General features: G+C 31.5%; 1 protein-coding gene across 2 annotated transcripts in view; it reads left to right on the plus strand.

The window, feature by feature from the left end:
- LOC143073429 (LIM domain-binding protein 2-like) overlaps window positions 1–6,526 on the plus strand; it is a 38,932-nt gene extending 32,406 nt beyond the window's left edge. The window contains exons 7-10 of one of the 2 annotated variants that reach the window (XM_076248974.1): window positions 1,151–1,228; window positions 2,505–2,643; window positions 3,179–3,339; window positions 3,971–6,526. In XM_076248974.1, the coding sequence (XP_076105089.1) occupies window positions 1,151–1,228; window positions 2,505–2,643; window positions 3,179–3,339; window positions 3,971–4,228 (636 nt within the window). In that variant the 3' untranslated portion in view covers window positions 4,229–6,526. The remainder of the gene's footprint in view (window positions 1–1,150; window positions 1,229–2,504; window positions 2,644–3,178; window positions 3,340–3,970) is intronic. The other variant, XM_076248975.1, reaches the window with a different exon arrangement.
- Window positions 6,527–16,971: the final 10,445 nt, after the last annotated feature.

A 16,971-nucleotide genomic window follows, 5' to 3' on the forward strand; every position in this document is an offset into this window, starting at 1 on the left:
AACTTGAAGATATACTGAATTTCATTGTTCATTATTCTCAAGTATAAAAACAATCAAAAACCTATATGGTGACTGTACATGTTAGAGTTATTCTCAAGTATAAAAACAATCTAAAACCTGTATGGTGACTGTACATGTTAGAGTTATTCTCAAGTATAAAAACAATCTAAAACATATATGGTGACTGTACATGTTAGAGTTATTCTCAAGTATAAAAACAATCAAAAACCTATATGGTGACTGTACATGTTAGAGTTATTCTCAAGTATAAAAACAATCAAAAACATATATGGTGACTGTACATGTTAGAGTTATTCTCAAGTATAAAAACAATCAAAAACCTATATGGTGACTGTACATGTTAGAGTTATACTGAAGTATAAAAACAATCAAAAACATATATGGTGACTGTACATGTTAGAGTTATTCTCAAGTATAAAAACAATCAAAAACATATATGGTGACTGTACATGTTAGAGTTGTTTTCAAGTATAAAAACAATCAAAAACCTATATGGTGACTGTACATGTTAGAGTTATTCTCAAGTATAAAAACAATCAAAAACATATATGGTGACTGTACATGTTAGAGTTATTTTCAAGTATAAAAACAATCAAAAACATATATGGTGACTGTACATGTTAGAGTTATTCTCAACTATAAAAACAATCAAAAACATATATGGTGACTGTTAAGAGTTAATATACCAAATATTTCAGTGATACTTAACAGGTAAAGCTCACAACATGGTCTATTTGTCATGGTGAACTGCCTTCAACTTGTAGTGAGATGTGAGCTATATGTGTTTGGGCTCTATTAAGACTTTGAGATATGTCTTGATGATATTTTCATCTGTGCCTGGAATGTCATCAAACATTAAAACCTGTTGCAATATAACCAATAAAACAACAGTAGATAACCCTTATAGTTTACTGCAATTACTCAATTGATGAACTGGATGCATTTGTAGTAAAATATATGACACTAATATCTATGTTGGTGTGAGAACAATTCTTTTTATGACCCTGATCTTGTCAGAACCAAATTGAACATGATACCCACCAATTACAAAAAAAAAGTATAATTATTTAATAAGACACACAAAGCAATATGATAATGTGAATCTTTTAATGTTATTTTTTTTTTCCAGGATCCTTCAATGGTTGAACAGTTATCAAAAAATATAACAAGACAGGGACTAACTAACTACACGCTCAACTTCTTACGGGTAAGTTACAATATTGTTAAAATTTCAAATGTCTTTTTTAGATGAAGTAGATGAATTTGTCTGAATCAGATTATCAACTTTTTATATCACACTTTTGAAAACACAAACATAAATTTCCAATGCTGCAAAGCAGAAGTGATTTGTATCACATCAATAGGTCAAAGGTTGCTAAACCTTGGGGTCAATTGACAGAGAATCCAAACTGAAAATTCTATTGTCAAATAGATAACTACACTACAGCTTATTTAAGTGACGATTGTATTCCACTTTTGTCTGTTCAGAGTTGTCTACACTACAGCTTATTTAAGTGACGATTGTATTCCACTTTTGTCTGTTCAGGGTTGTCTACACTACAGCTTATTTAAGTGACGATTGTATTCCACTTTTGTCTGTTCAGAGTTGTCTACACTACAGCTTATTTAAGTGACGATTGTATTCCACTTTTGTCTGTTCAGAGTTGTCTACACTACAGCTTATTTAAGTGACGATTGTATTCCACTTTTGTCTGTTCAGAGTTGTCTACACTACAGCTTATTTAAGTGACGATTGTATTCCACTTTTGTCTGTTCAGAGTTGTCTACACTACAGCTTATTTAAGTGACGATTGTATTCCACTTTTGTCTGTTCAGAGTTGTCTATGAAGTTTCTTTTATTTTACATGCTGAATGAATATCTTCCTACACAGCTATTTCTCATTTGTATTTTCATGTATTGTCCCTGTTATTTATTTTGATAATGGCAGTCATCAAACCAAATTGGAAGATAAGAGATTATGAATGGTATCATAATGGATCAAAAGGATTACATATGATTTGTGTATGCAAAAGTTGAAGGAAAATAATAGATTACCTGTTTTCTGAAACATTTATTTTGAAGATTTTTCAGTGGTTAGGTCTGCTTAAATATTAACATTTTTTTATTATCATGAGGTTCTTGGGGTTTTTCAATGAAATAGCATTTTAAAAAGATGCTCTCAAATCCCCACTTTTCGTTCACAATTTCATTACATATACCTTAAACTGCATTGCTGAAAAATCTATTTTAATTCTTCTCATGAAACCCCATGTTTTGACAGTGAAAATATTTCTTTATATGACAAATGGAAAAAATTAAAAGAGCACAGTTTGTAATGAAATCTTTAAAAAAAAAACACATAGAGAAATATTTTTTTTGGACTTTATATAACTCCTTGATTTAAGTGAATGTATTTCAAAATTTATCAACAATTATTGAACTTTCCTTATTTTGAAACTCATCAGCAAACTTCATATTTCAGCTTTGTGTGATCTTGGAACCAATGCAGGAGTTAATGTCTAGACATAAAGCATACGGGTTAAATCCAAGGGATTGTCTCAAAACAACATTGTTCCAAAAATGGCAGAGAATGGTAGCTCCTCCAGGCAAAGGCAAGCAAGGTCAGTACTTGATTGATTACTATATGTCTAATTATAGAATACTGTATAATTAATGTTACAACCATATACTTATGCTTAATGTTCGAATAATATATGCCTAAGTCTTGTTTAAATGATACTGGTATTGTTGGGAGCTTCTACAAAAATATTTCAAAATTATCAAAATTTCATAGGTGTTTACAGTAAAACCTGTATTTAAAGGTCATCCTTGAGACCAGAAAAACTGACCTTATTGGAGATGTGACCTTTTTGAAAATAAAGGTTTGCCATGTTGATTAGTGGTGTCAGACTTTTATAGAAGATATGACTAAATATAAAGTTTTAACAGTTTTCCTACACATTCCCAATAAGGATGATAACTTTTATCCTACGCATAGGAGTTCTGAAAAGAGATATAAAGTTTTCTCATTGTAAAATTCTACATATATGTATAATGTATATGTGCTTAGCTGAGTTGTAGTCTTTTTGCTTCTGGCAAGATTTGTTTTTAAAGAACAAGAAAAATAAAACCTGGTGTATTGTTCTGTTGTTAAAGCTGGAATGTTTGCTGATTTTACAGAACCAACGAGACAGCCAGGTAAAAGGCGGAAAAGGAAATCTTCAACAGGAAATGCTGCTGGAAATCTGAATAGTGGCGGAGGTCCAACAAAGAAACGATCCCCTGGACCTCAAGGCATTGGGAGCTCTGTCCCTGGGGTAAGTTTAATAAGTAGAGTTATATGTTGTAATCTCCTGGAGTTTAACATATTACAAGCCTTTTCTTTGGGAAAGTTCATCAGCTATGGTAGAGGACTGGCAGTACAACAACAAAAATCTCCCTGACTTCTAGGCAGATGGACCGCTTTGAGATAGTTCAATAAACAGTGATGAATTTCCTGATTCAATCCTTTCGTTAAACCACTTAAAATCTTAAGCAATGGATGTTAACACAATTGACAATATACTGAACATTGCATATTTTTCTGGAGTTTTCAATAATGTTCTGTCATAAACTAAGCAATAACTGAGAATTGAAATGGGGATTATGTCAAACAGACAAAAACCCAAGCAAAGAGCATAAAACAGCTCAAGGCTGATATAATGTATCAAAATTAAAATGATAATTTTTATTTAGCAAAAAACCTATCCCTTGCATGAATAAGAACATCACAAAAAATTTAGAATTTACAGTGAGTTATTTCTTTCCGGTGTATGCATTCAACATAAGAATAACAAATGATTCTCTTCCTCTTCTTCATTTTGTTATTGAACATTTAATACAAATATTGTTATGAATATTAAAATTTGACCAGATGTTTACACTTTTACATTATCTTTTGATTAACAGGATGTAATGGTTGTTGGAGAACCTACTTTGATGGGAGGAGAGTTTGGTGATGAAGATGAAAGGTTAATTACACGATTGGAAAATTCACAGTTTGAAACCAACAATCCAGAAGAAGATAGCAAAGACTTTCAGAATTCCCCTTCTGTAGCTCATAGTCCCTGGGGTCAGGACAAGAAAACCCCCACAGGCAGCAGCACCCCAGGGGCTAGTATTCCTCCCCCTGTCGCGAGTCAACCAGAAGAAGGAAAAATCGAGTAAATAAAAACTCTAAAGAAGAAGGATCATATTAAAATTTGATTATTATATTTTTTAAAAAGGCTTTTTATAAACAAAAATTGCATTATGAAATATAAATCAGTTTTATTATTATAATAATGATGTTTAAAAAAAACATCTGTTGATCAGATAAAATTTGCAGGATTGAATATGAATGAAGGGCTTCTTTTGATAATAGAAAATTAAGATTTTTTTTTATATTTGAATACTGACTAACAGGGTATTTTGTAGCCTTGAATCACTTTATAGCTTTTTGTTAAATAATAAATTGCTTGGAATAAAGAAAGATTTGATGATCAAAACATTAGGAATTTGCTATTATAATTAAGAGGTTATTATTTTTAAAAAATTATAAATGATCTTTCTTTCATGAAAGTTTTTTGGCTGTATATAGATATACTTTTTGTATCAAACAAGGCAGTAGTGACATACATGTATATGTAGATTTTCTAAAGGAACAACAGCAAAATGTTCAAAATAACGACAAGATTTTCACATATTTGTAGATAATATCATAGATTACAGTGTAAAATTATAATAGAGTTTGATATCTCCTCTAAATATTTATTATGTTATTGTTCTCCAACGTTTTTTTGCTCAACAGTTATTTCTTTGAGAAGAATACATTTCAAATCTTTGTTGAAATATTACATACATCAGTTATCCTAGTAGAATCAATCAGTCTAATTGTATGGATTGGAATTGAATTCCAGACTTCAATCATTTTAATTACTACATTTAGCTTTTTGCCTATCCTGTTTGTTCCTCAGACTAGTTTTGTACAGAAATTATTATAGGTGAAACCTTGTAAATCAGTTTGAATTTTGTAAAATGATTGTTGAAATGAAGAGTTAAAATGTTTGCTATCTGATAAATACATCTACTTACCCGTAAAACAAATTAGTGATTGAATTCTTCAATGAACAATGTGGATTTATTGATGATAAAAAGCAGGTTGTGCAATGGGGGATAACTCTTTGTATTTTGATTAAGCACCCCACTTAATTTGTTTTAACATTACACATATAAAACATAAAAGTTGTCAATTATTATACAATTGTCATGGCTAAAATGAGACAGATTAAACTGTTTCATACTTAGTTCTCATACTATATATATCAAGATAAAAAAAATGCATTTTGGGTTGATATTTTCATTATTTTGGCATTTTTACTTTGACAATTTGACAACCTGTAAAATTTCTATCTTGATAGAATATTTGATTAACTTTATTTGAGTGCTGAAATGTACAAAACCTACATTACTGTGCTTTCCTTTGAACAAATTTACAAAATATTTATATATTTTGAGTATTATGAGATGCTACTTAGGTTGTATGTTTTACAACGGTTATCAATTTAGTTTGGAAATACTGGTTCTGGGTGTGGATTCAAGCTTTTTTTTTTTTTCATCCTTTATTTCCTTTATTTATTTGTATTTAAAAAAATAAGACAAATCCATAGGAGAAATGACACCACTAGAGCCACCTTTATATCCCACTGATTTGAATGTATATGTTTCAGTTATTGTCTATATTAGACATATTCATGGTGAAAAAGGATTTGTTTATCTTTTCATGTCCAGCAATATTGTATATTGAAATGTCTTAACCATATCAGATTTTGTTGGAAATTCTTTTGCTGATAGCTAACTATAATATAAAATATCCCTCTCCTGTCTGTACCCCAGATATTGCTGGATTTTTTTTCTTTTTCTCTCGTACACCTGAAACTAATATCATACCACAAACACTTTTCATTGACACTGGTTGTATACCCACCTTTACTGTGAATTCTTTGTTTTTTTTAAGAACTTTGAGGTTTTCACCAGTACTAAGTTTTGTATACAGTGAATTGGTTCCAACATGCTAATTTTTTAGTTGCTTAAAACTTGAAGTTATAAATAAAGTGACTTCTCCTGTATTTTTGTATAAGATGTTATTTAGATTGCAAAAGAAATCTATGAAAAATATATAATGATTACCAGTAATAATAAAAAAAAACAGGTTTCTCTTTTGACAATTCTTATTTGTAAACAATCATATGAAATTAATATGTTAAACCATTTTTTTCCCAGATCTGATCTATGTATAAAGTTGTTTTAACTTTCTATATAAAGATCTGACTCAATCATTTATTTAATGTGTATTTTATATTGTAATCATTATTGTGTAGAGGTAGTCAGTCATATTCTGTTTTGTAATCATAAAAGTTTAGTATTGTCAACAAAATTTGAAATGTCATTTTTTGAAGAAAATAAATGTCATTTTTATGAACAAAACATTCTGTGTCTTTAAGCTATTTACTCTGCCACTTCTTTTTAGTGCGTTTACATACCTAGTCAAACTCACAGAAAGCTGATTTTGGGAGTAGTAATTACTCATGGTCACTGGCTACTTATTTATTTATCAACCATTGTCTTTCCATGTGTCTGTTAGCCATAGAGATGGCTCCTTAAAGCCTGATCCAGAGAATTGTGTTTAAAAATTCAAATTAATATTACATCTTGCATTCAAATGTTCAAACAGTCATGATTAGGATCATTTCTTACACCACTAAACGAAACAATTACATCCAAGGTTCTAATAATTATAAGTGAAGACTGTCAGATTACTTCCTATATAATTAATCAGTGGACAACTTCCCAAGGTTTATGTATATTGAGTTAGTTGCAAATTCCCATGAATTGACCCCTTCTTTAGAGGATAACTACTCTGTTGACAATTCTAAGTAAAGTTATCTGAGGTTTCAAAATAATAGAGTACTGTAAATTCAGAAATTATTGCGTGCATTTATTATTGCGATTTTGTCATTTTAGACTTAAATGCGATTTTAATTTTTACGAGTTTGAGAAAAATACTGTTAAATTCATATAAAATATTTCAAAATGCGAGTTTAAATTTTTGCGTTTACAACTCGTTCGCATTTTTCGCAATAATAAAAACCTCGCATTAATTTCTGAATTTACAGTATTACTTCTAAAGGTTCATTTAATTGCTAGAAAGATTAGTAGCTATTTATAACAGAATACAAATAATAAAACAATTTATATAAGGCACAACCAATGATTAGTAAGCCTTTGATTGACCGAAACTGGTCAGACACATAATCAAATGCCCTTAAATTTGGTGTGGTTTTTTTTATCCATCAGACACCTTTTAACTTCATTTGTTAAAAAGAATCCATTAAAAGCAATTAAGTTTTCTTACGGTTCTGACTGTTATGGCCACAAATCGCTATCATCAACCAATGGTCTGGTAATATTTATAACTGAAAACTATTAGTACATGTAGTAAAACTGTCCCCACATTGGATAATAATAGGGGCAATCTGGGTCTTACAAAATGTTTGTACTTAATATCAGTCACAAAACAACAATTAAAAACCAATGAGAATATAACGTATACTCAGAGATCACAACTTATTAGAAGAGATAACAAGGTCAGAGGAACAAACTGTCCCCATAGATATAGGTTACAAATCAAGGGATGCAGTGTGATCCATCTAAACTAGGGTTTAAAATTGCCCCACACTGTTTTATAAAAGGCCATTCTAGGTATTTCAAGTGAGAACCAGGTCAAAGGGACAAACTGTCCCCATAAATGTAAGCTCTCTCTCAGATCTGCAACTTAATTTCTTTACTAGAAGTAGGCTATAAGAAGACTCAGTCGGGGTCATACACAAAGCCTTACAGAATCAACAGTTTAAGAGATTTTATGACACAAGTGCACTGCTTTATCTCAATCATATGTTTCTCAAATTTGAGTTTAGACATCTAAAGAAAAGTTCTAGCCACAACATAAATTGTCGATCATGACTGTCAAAGATCGAGTTTTCGACCATCTTACATGTATGTCACATCATGCCAGTTAAAGTCTAAAAGGCTTTTTGTTAGGTAAACTGGCTCAAATCACCATCTTTAGTTTTCTATGTTGTGTCATATGTGCTGTTGTTTGTTTGTCTTTTTCATTTTTATACGACCGCAAATTTTGAAAAAATTTTCGTCGTATATTGCTATCACGTTGGCGTCTGCGTCGTTGTCGTCGTCGTCGTCGTCCGGCGTCCGAATACTTTTAGTTTTCGCACTCTAACTTTAGTAAAAGTGAATAGAAATCTATGAAATTTTAACACAAGGTTTATGACCATAAAAGGAAGGTTGGTATTGATTTTGGGAGTTTTGGTCCCAACATTTTAGGAATAAGGGGCCAAAAAGGGCCCAAATAAGCATTTTCTTGGTTTTCGCACCATAACTTTAGTTTAAGTTAATAGAAATCTATGAAATTTTGACACAAGGTTTATGACCACAAAAGAAAGATTGGGATTGATTTTGGGAGTTTTGGTTTCAATAGTTTAGGAATAAGGGGCCAATAAAGGGCCCAAATAAGCATTTTTCTTGGTTTTTGCACAATAACCTTAGGTTAAGTAAATGGAAATCTATGAAATTTAAACACAATGTTTATGACCACAAAAGGAAGGTTGGTATTTATTTTGGGAGTTTAGGACCCAACAGATTAGGAATTAGGGGCCAAAAAGGGACCCAAATAAGCATTTTTCTTGGTTTTCGCACTATAATGTTAGTATAAGTAAATACAAATCTATGAAATTTAAACACAAGGCTTATGACCATAAAAGGAAGGTTGGTATTGATTTTGGGAGTTTTGGTCCCAACAGTTTAGGAAAAAGGGGCCCAAAGGGTCCAAAATTAAACTTTGTTTGATTTCATCAAAATTGAATAATTGGGGTTCTTTGATATGCCGAATCTAACTGTATATGTAGATTCTCAACTTTTGGTCCCGTTTTCAAATTGGTCTACATTAAGGTCCAAAGGGTCCAAAATTAAACTTAGTTTGATTTTGACAAAAAATGAATCGGTTGGGTTCTTTGATATGTTGAATCTAAAAATGTACTTAGATTCTTGATTATTGAAGTTTTTTTGGTCCAGTTTTCAAATTGGTCTACATTAAGGTCCAAAGGGTCCAAAATTAAACTTTGTTTGATTTCATCAAAAATTGAATCCTTGGGGTTCTTTGATATGCCAAATCTAACTGTGTATGTAGATTCTTCATTTTTGGTCCTGTTTTCAAATTTCAAATTCTACATTAAAGTCCAAAGGGTCCAAAATTAAACTAAGTTTGATTTTAACAAAAATTGAATTCTTGGGCCTCTTTGATATGCTGAATCTAAACATGTACTTAGATTTTTGATTATGGGCCCAGTTTTCAAGTTGGTCCAAATCAGGATCTAAAATTATTATATTAAGTATTGTGCAATAGCAAGTCTTTTCAATTGCACAGTATTGTGCAATGGCAAGAAATATCTAATTGCACAATATTGTGAAATAGCAAATTTTTTTTTAATTAGAGTTATCTTTCTTTGTCCAGAATAGTAAGCAAGAAATATCCTATTTGTGCAATAGCAAGAATTTTTTTTAATTGGAGTTATCTTTCTTTGTCCAGAATCAACTTAAATCTTTGTTATATACAATATACAATGTATATACACTTTTTACTACCAACTGATAAATTTAAATAATCTTTACCATTCAGTGATAACAAGCAGTTTTTTACATCTTAATATTTTATGATGTATTTAAATGAGTAGTTATTGTTGCAAACTCCATTAGAAATTTGAATTGATATCAGTTTTGAAAAAGGGAAACGGGGATGTGAAAAAAAAGGGGGGGGTTAAATTTTTCTCATTTCAGATTTCATAAATAAAAAGAAAATTTCTTCAAACATTTTTTTGAGAGGATTAATATTCAACAGCATAGTGATTTGCTCAAAGGCAAAAAAAACCTTTTAAGTTCATTAGACCACATTCATTCTGTGTCAGAAACCTATGCTGTGTCAACTATTTAATTTTAGATTTAAAAAGTTTGAAGAAGAAATCTTTAATTGATTTGTAAAATCTTGGCATTTGTTTTGTGTAAAAAAAAACCATGTAATGTCAAAAATTTGATCACAATCCAAATTCAGAGCTGTATCATGCTTGAATGTTTTGTCCATACTTGCCCCAACTGTTCAGGGTTCGACCTCTGCGGTCGTATAAAGCTGCGCCCTGCGGAGCACCTGGTTACCCATGGCGTTGTCAGTTTGTTTTAGATTTATGAGTTTGACTGTCCCTTTGGTATCTTTCGTCCCTCTTTTTCAGCTATTACAATGACTGGGTGTCCATCATTGTCGTAAATTTATTAAAAAAAAATCTCTCAAACTACTGGGGAAAATGTAACCACACTTTACCTGAATGTTTCTCAGGGAATCTACTTTGAATATCGTATCCAGGTATTTGAGTCATCAATAACAAGGTTTTGGTTGCTAAATAAGAACATAGAAGTAAATTACAAAAATGATGATAAATTGAAAAACTGTAAACAGCAAAACATGTGCAGAACAACAAGACCTACAAATACCGGTAAGTCAACATGGCATAAATCGTCTATCAAACTGAAGTTTTCATGATTACTATAAGTTTATTTCACAGTGAATACAGTTAGTATGATACCTCTTATTATGAATGCAGAAGTGTGCTGCAAACAAAAAAAAAATCCTCTGGAAACTTTATTATAAGCAGTGCTATGATATATGTTATGTTCTTGTTAGAACAAATATTATACACCCTCTATTCCGTAAAGAATATATATACTGTTATATTTCTTCCAGGGGAAATAATCATGATTCGAGAATATTTTTTAACCATTTGGAGTTAATATAATAAATTGCAGTTTAAAATTTTTTTTTTTAAATTTATGATTTATAAAGTAAAAATTTCAAATCTTTCGAATTTTTAAAATGTAAAAAACAAAATTTCAGTTGCAATGCAAGCTGTAAATGCAGCATAAAAAGCATAAAATATTGTAACACAAATTATCTACAGGCAGAGCAAAAACATTCTGTTCCACTCCAGGACTGAACAGGACTCTTAAAATGTGAGAAGCTGTTAACAGTCCTGAAATGGTCTGGTAAGCTATTCCACAAAGAAGCAGCAGCAAATTTAAAACTAAAAGATTTTTTTCCATATGAGGTAGTTCTTACCTGTGGTATTTCCAAAATATTACTGTATCTAAAAGAATATTTAGTGTGTTTAATTTGAAGTAAATTTTGTAAACATACAGGAGCCAAATTATTTAAAATTTTATAAGTCTCAAGTGCCATTGTCCTGGTGCGTCTTACTTGTAGGGTTGGAACCTTTGCGTTCTGAAGAAGAGTTTCAGAGAATGATAAGTAGTCGTCATACACAAATCTTAATGCTCTCTTATCGAAGTCACAACATTGACATCATTTTCGTGAACCACATATAAATATATTGTTTGGAAGTGAGGCTGTACCTGTAAAAATCGATTAAAAAAAACATATTTTAAAGTTTGCATGCTATATAAACAAAATTACCGAAAATTATGTTTTTTTATATAGATTTTTACAGGTATAACCTAACTTCCAAACAATATCTTTGTGTCAATGAAAGAATTTGGTCAGATTTTTAGTAGTTTGTGGTAATGAAATCCCTGCATTAAATTCATGATTTACACAAAGATCACGTTCATTGAAATCTAAAATTTCTCTTAAGACACTGTCATAACGAACATATCGGGGAAAGATATATACACACCGAATTAAGGGTCATAAAAACATTACCGTACGTCCAAAAAAAAAGTCACACAAAGAGAAAAATGGTCTTTTGAGGTACGTTTTTGTATAGAGGGCAGGCCGTAAGAAACAGAAATATCCAGATATAAAAAAAGACCAAACAATTCCACCACGCTTTGCACCGTAAAGGATATCGTGGTGGTCTCCGTCCGCCCGTCCAAAACACAAATACTCCGAGATCGTTTCTGATATAGCAAGTTTATAATTAGTAGGATTGTTCGTCGTCACATTACCTCGACCGTACTGTATCGTCAGCTCGATTGGACAATTGTATGAGAGTCATTGGACTTTGAACATCCTATTAGCAGTGTTACATTGACACTTAAAGTCTTTGGGAATGCAATTTATCTGAGTCCAGCAGTGACGGATCCAGAAATGTTAATTACTGTGTGTGTGTGGGGGGGGGGGGGGGGGGGGGGGCACTGAATGCCTAAGAGGGGCCCGCTCCAGCTGTGATTCAGTTACTCCCTGTATTATCAAACAAACTTTTCCAACAAAGGGGGCGGGCCCCCTGCCACCACCCATAAATCCGCCTCTGTCCTGTGCTTAGAAAGCTATTATACTCAGTAGGATTTTTTGTCAACATGTGTGGTTCAAGATATTGTACCACAAATTTGATTCGACTACTTTTACAGGATATGGAGTTTTCACTGTGACAATATTTTAGTATTGTGACAATAACACCTTGTATAACAAAACGCAACTAATCAACTTATCTTATAAAAAAAGAAGAGTTAGTATGATTGCCAATGAGACAACTCTTCACAAGAGACCAAGATGACACAGAAATTAACAACTGTAGGTCTCCGTAGACTGTTTTACAGAAAGCCTCCATGCTTGGTAATATTGGTTGCCATCGACTGTATTGGTCAATTTGATCCGAACATTTTGTGCTTGAGTTATGTGATCTGACTATTGATCGGAGTTTTGTGACAATTACTAGTACACTTTGCGACTTCCTATTTGACAGTTTTAGAGTTTTAACAGAAATATCTAATACTTGGTTGTATAGTTCCATTTTGCGTAGCTCACTATATTATACAGTCCAAATAATACCGACAATTTTTACCGGAGTAATGGGATTTTTTTTAGATTTGTAATTGTGTCAACACAAATACTCTTGAGACAGTTTTACAGAAACCACTCACATTTGTTAGCAATGGTTGCCATGCATCATGTGTAGTTGACCTATTATACTACCTTCTTTTTTATCTGAATAAATCATTTATACGGAAGTTGTAAGACTTTGACCATTCGTTGGATTTTGTAAATATGTCACCTTATGAATGCAACTCCTCTGAGACAACTTTACAACAAGTTCTCATACTTTTTTATGTTTGCCATGCTGTGTAGTTGACCATATGATACCATCATTTTGATCCGACCATTCTTACCGGAGGAGTGGTGAAACTTTGACATTTTAAGAGTAAGTTGCAATCGTGTCACCTTCTAAACCTCTCATTTATACAGCGCCTGATGGTTATTTCGCTACGATGAAGCAATCTTTCTGTTTTCAATTTTGTATGTTTCCAAAAGTAGTTCACTTGCGTAAATTTCTGCATTTTGATTAGATAATGATTGCTTACTTTAAGGAACAATTCTATCATGGTAACGATAAGTGTTTTTTTAAAATTTATCAGTAAGTATAAATTTAGGCTGATCTTTAGTGAGTTTAATCCTAAACTGATGAATTAAACAGATATCAAGTTTGCTGTTAAAGGGGCACCATGTGTGCCAATATGAATATCCACAATATGTCGATGAACTTAGTTGCCTAAACGTCAATAGATGTACATATAAGAATAAATTCCTTGAAAAAGGCGTTTAATCCTAAGAGTGTTTACCTTTTTCATAGCATAAGAAGACTTTATATGATGCTGAGTTCACACGTAATTCGAATTCGACTCGCATTAACTAATTCAATTCGAACTAAATGTAGGTGTGAACGAGGCATAAGTTGCGGAAAATAAATCTGCTTTACGATGTCTTGTTTGTCCTCTTGTTGAAAAAAACCAATGTTGTATATTGGGGTTATGTGGAAGTGGGGAACAGAGAGTCGACAGTCACAACTGTTAACCAAATAAAACTGCCCACGAAAAACATGCAATTTATCTTAAACATCTAAATAGCTCTTTACACTAAAAAAATAATAACCAAATTGTATGCTATATTACAGAAAACTAGTATATAGTATAGGTTGCACATGCATGATTAGGATTTCCAATTTTTCTGAGAAGGCCTTAGGCTGAAATGTAGTAATGATATGATTGTCTACTATTTGAATTGTGTTGAGGTGCGCACGGCTTTGGCAGTAGAAAATATATAAAACTTCCGAGTAGTCCTACCACCACCACCACCTTGTTAAATGCTTTGTCTGCAGGTGCAAACACAAAACGCTTTGCGAGAACTAGCATGTTATATCCTTTCTTAAATATAGACATATTAGTAATCCTTTTATTAATATCTAAATTATTATCGAAACGTGATATTCGAATATACATATATATAACATTCATACATTTAATTAAATAAGTTATGAATAGTGTGTTCACGTTTTTCTGAATACTGCTAGATTAAACTTTTGATTTTTGTTAGGTCTGTGGAATGGTATAGATGGTATTCGTTCAAAAAAAATCATTTACACTAAGTACTAGGTCAACTATAGTGTTTATATAGAGTAAGAAGGCTAGACGAAGGGAAATTTTATTTATGAGCTAGTTAATAAATACAGCCGTAAATGCATTTATGAAACATGACCACATCAACTTGGTCCTATATTTCCAGTTCATATATACTAACTTTTAAATTCATAATGCGGTCACTCAACATGCACGTGACTCCCTAAAAAAAGTTATATAAGCTAATCAATAGCATCTACACCACCATATAGACTGGCAATAACCTCATGTGAAAGGTTAATACAATTTCAATATTAAGCTAATTTCTATTATAATTTGTCAGTTTTTACTATAACCATACAATTCTCTCTCAAACGCATAGGTGGATGTTCTACAAAATCAAATATCGGATACAAAGAGATTCATGAACGTTTTAAAATAGTTTTTCATATATTCATTGAATCATTTTTATTCTTACAAATTCAAAGTTCTATATTTTGTCCTCAAAAGTACTATGTATACTGAAACTCCATAGTGATGCAACTTTTTAAACACAATTCTACTAGTATGTTTTATTTTAACAGAATATCTTTTTGGCTTTGATTTCAATATAATTGTGACTTTTTTAATAACTATAATTGCAAATTATGTATTGCATCCTCCGAAGTAATATATACAGTGGTATTAAACAGTACTACAAATTAAAAAAATATATTTCATATTTTTGATGCGTTTAAGTCCGCTCAGTATAATACTTGAACTGAAACGGTCATGTGAGTTAAATTGTAAAAGATTAAATACATAAATAGTATCGGCATACTTATGCATTGTAGTTTATCACGACTTTTCAAATGTATGTGTTCTCTGTTTTCTTTAAAATTCCGCCGCAATGAGGTAATGTTCCAATTAATGACAAAAATAGGGCAGTTTGAAAAAAAAATCAAGAAAGAAAAAGTTAGAAATTTTAGGTTTTGCTTTAGATTTTTAGATGTCTATGCATAATTTGTTTACATCATAACTGAGCTCCTTTCAGATTTCGGGTTGTCACATAATTTAATTTGGTGTTTGTCTATAAGACCGGTTCTGTTGACATATGGTTTGGGCGTTTAACCATTATGGCCGGTTGTACTAGGACTAAAAGTATATTTTGTGAAGTCTGTTTTTTTAAGCTGATTTATAAAAAAAAATAATCCCATTTATTTTTACAAAAAAAAAATAAAAAAAAATACAAAATATATTTTGATTGACTCAGTCTTCTATGGAACTTAAGTAATTTTTAGTTCTTTTTAATTGTCGTTTGCATGCAATGACACTTTTTTTCCAACTAGAAACACGAAACTTATTTGGTTAAAAATGCGTAACCTTTTATGACATAAACACTTATATATTCACAGAGTTTGTCTCTCGTGTTCTGTGTAGGCCGTAGCATGATGTTTCCCAGTGCCTGAGTTGTATGCTGTTAAGTATTTAAGTTATGATATATTTGTTCTGGAGATAACTTCCCTTATGTGTGCCACATCATTTTGTCAACTTTAGGCCATTTTGTTTGCGGTGCATGTAATGATGTTTGTGTCATGGATGGATATCCCCTATCTAATGGTTTTCCCTATTACAAATCGCTAAAAATCTAATACTTATGACTTGTATTAGTCTTGGATCATGAGGCAGACATTTAATGAAACCAAGACAAAGGAATTAACATCTTTAAATGTGAGATATGAGTATCTGATTTGTTCTATGACTCAACAGATACGTATAGGTTTCACTGGACCGGGTTTATAACTAGAAGTAAGCAACATTCGAACATGTTGACAACTTATGTTGGACTAGTTTTGTTTATTCATTTTTTATTTTTTCAGATGTTTTTCGTTTGTTTTGTTTATTTGCTGTCGATAAAGAGAGTACAAATTGACAAACGTGTTTCAGAAATAAGTTCAAATAACTAATAGAATGAAATTCAAAACAGTGTGGCTGTGGCCATTGATTGACACATTAAATTCATCCATTGACTGGGACAATTTAGGTGAACGTTTGTCTGTAACGACCACTGTTCACGACGTACCTACGATAGACATTTAAACTGTGGGGTCACCAAAGGTTTCTTAACGCCTTTAATTATAAAATAATTCGAAAAATTAATCAGGAATAACCTTTGTGTTTTGATTTATATAATTGATATAAATCAAAATATCGTGTTTTTTCTGATTAATTTTTCGAATTACTTTATTTAGGTGTTGAGAACCTTTGGTGACCCCATAGTTTAAGTGTCTTTAAAAAGTACATAGTGAGCATTGGTCGTTACATACAAACGTTCACCTAAATTGTCCCAGTCAATGGATGATTTTAATGTGTCAATCAATGGCCACAGCTACACTGTTTTGAATTTCATTCTAATATCATTTGTGCTAAAGACAGAGCATTGCCGCAAAACCAAAAGGACCATAAGCAAAACAGTTAAACCTTTC

This window comes from Mytilus galloprovincialis, chromosome 4 (genome assembly GCF_965363235.1).
Source record: "Mytilus galloprovincialis chromosome 4, xbMytGall1.hap1.1, whole genome shotgun sequence".
Classification (NCBI taxonomy): Eukaryota; Metazoa; Mollusca; class Bivalvia; order Mytilida; family Mytilidae; genus Mytilus; species Mytilus galloprovincialis.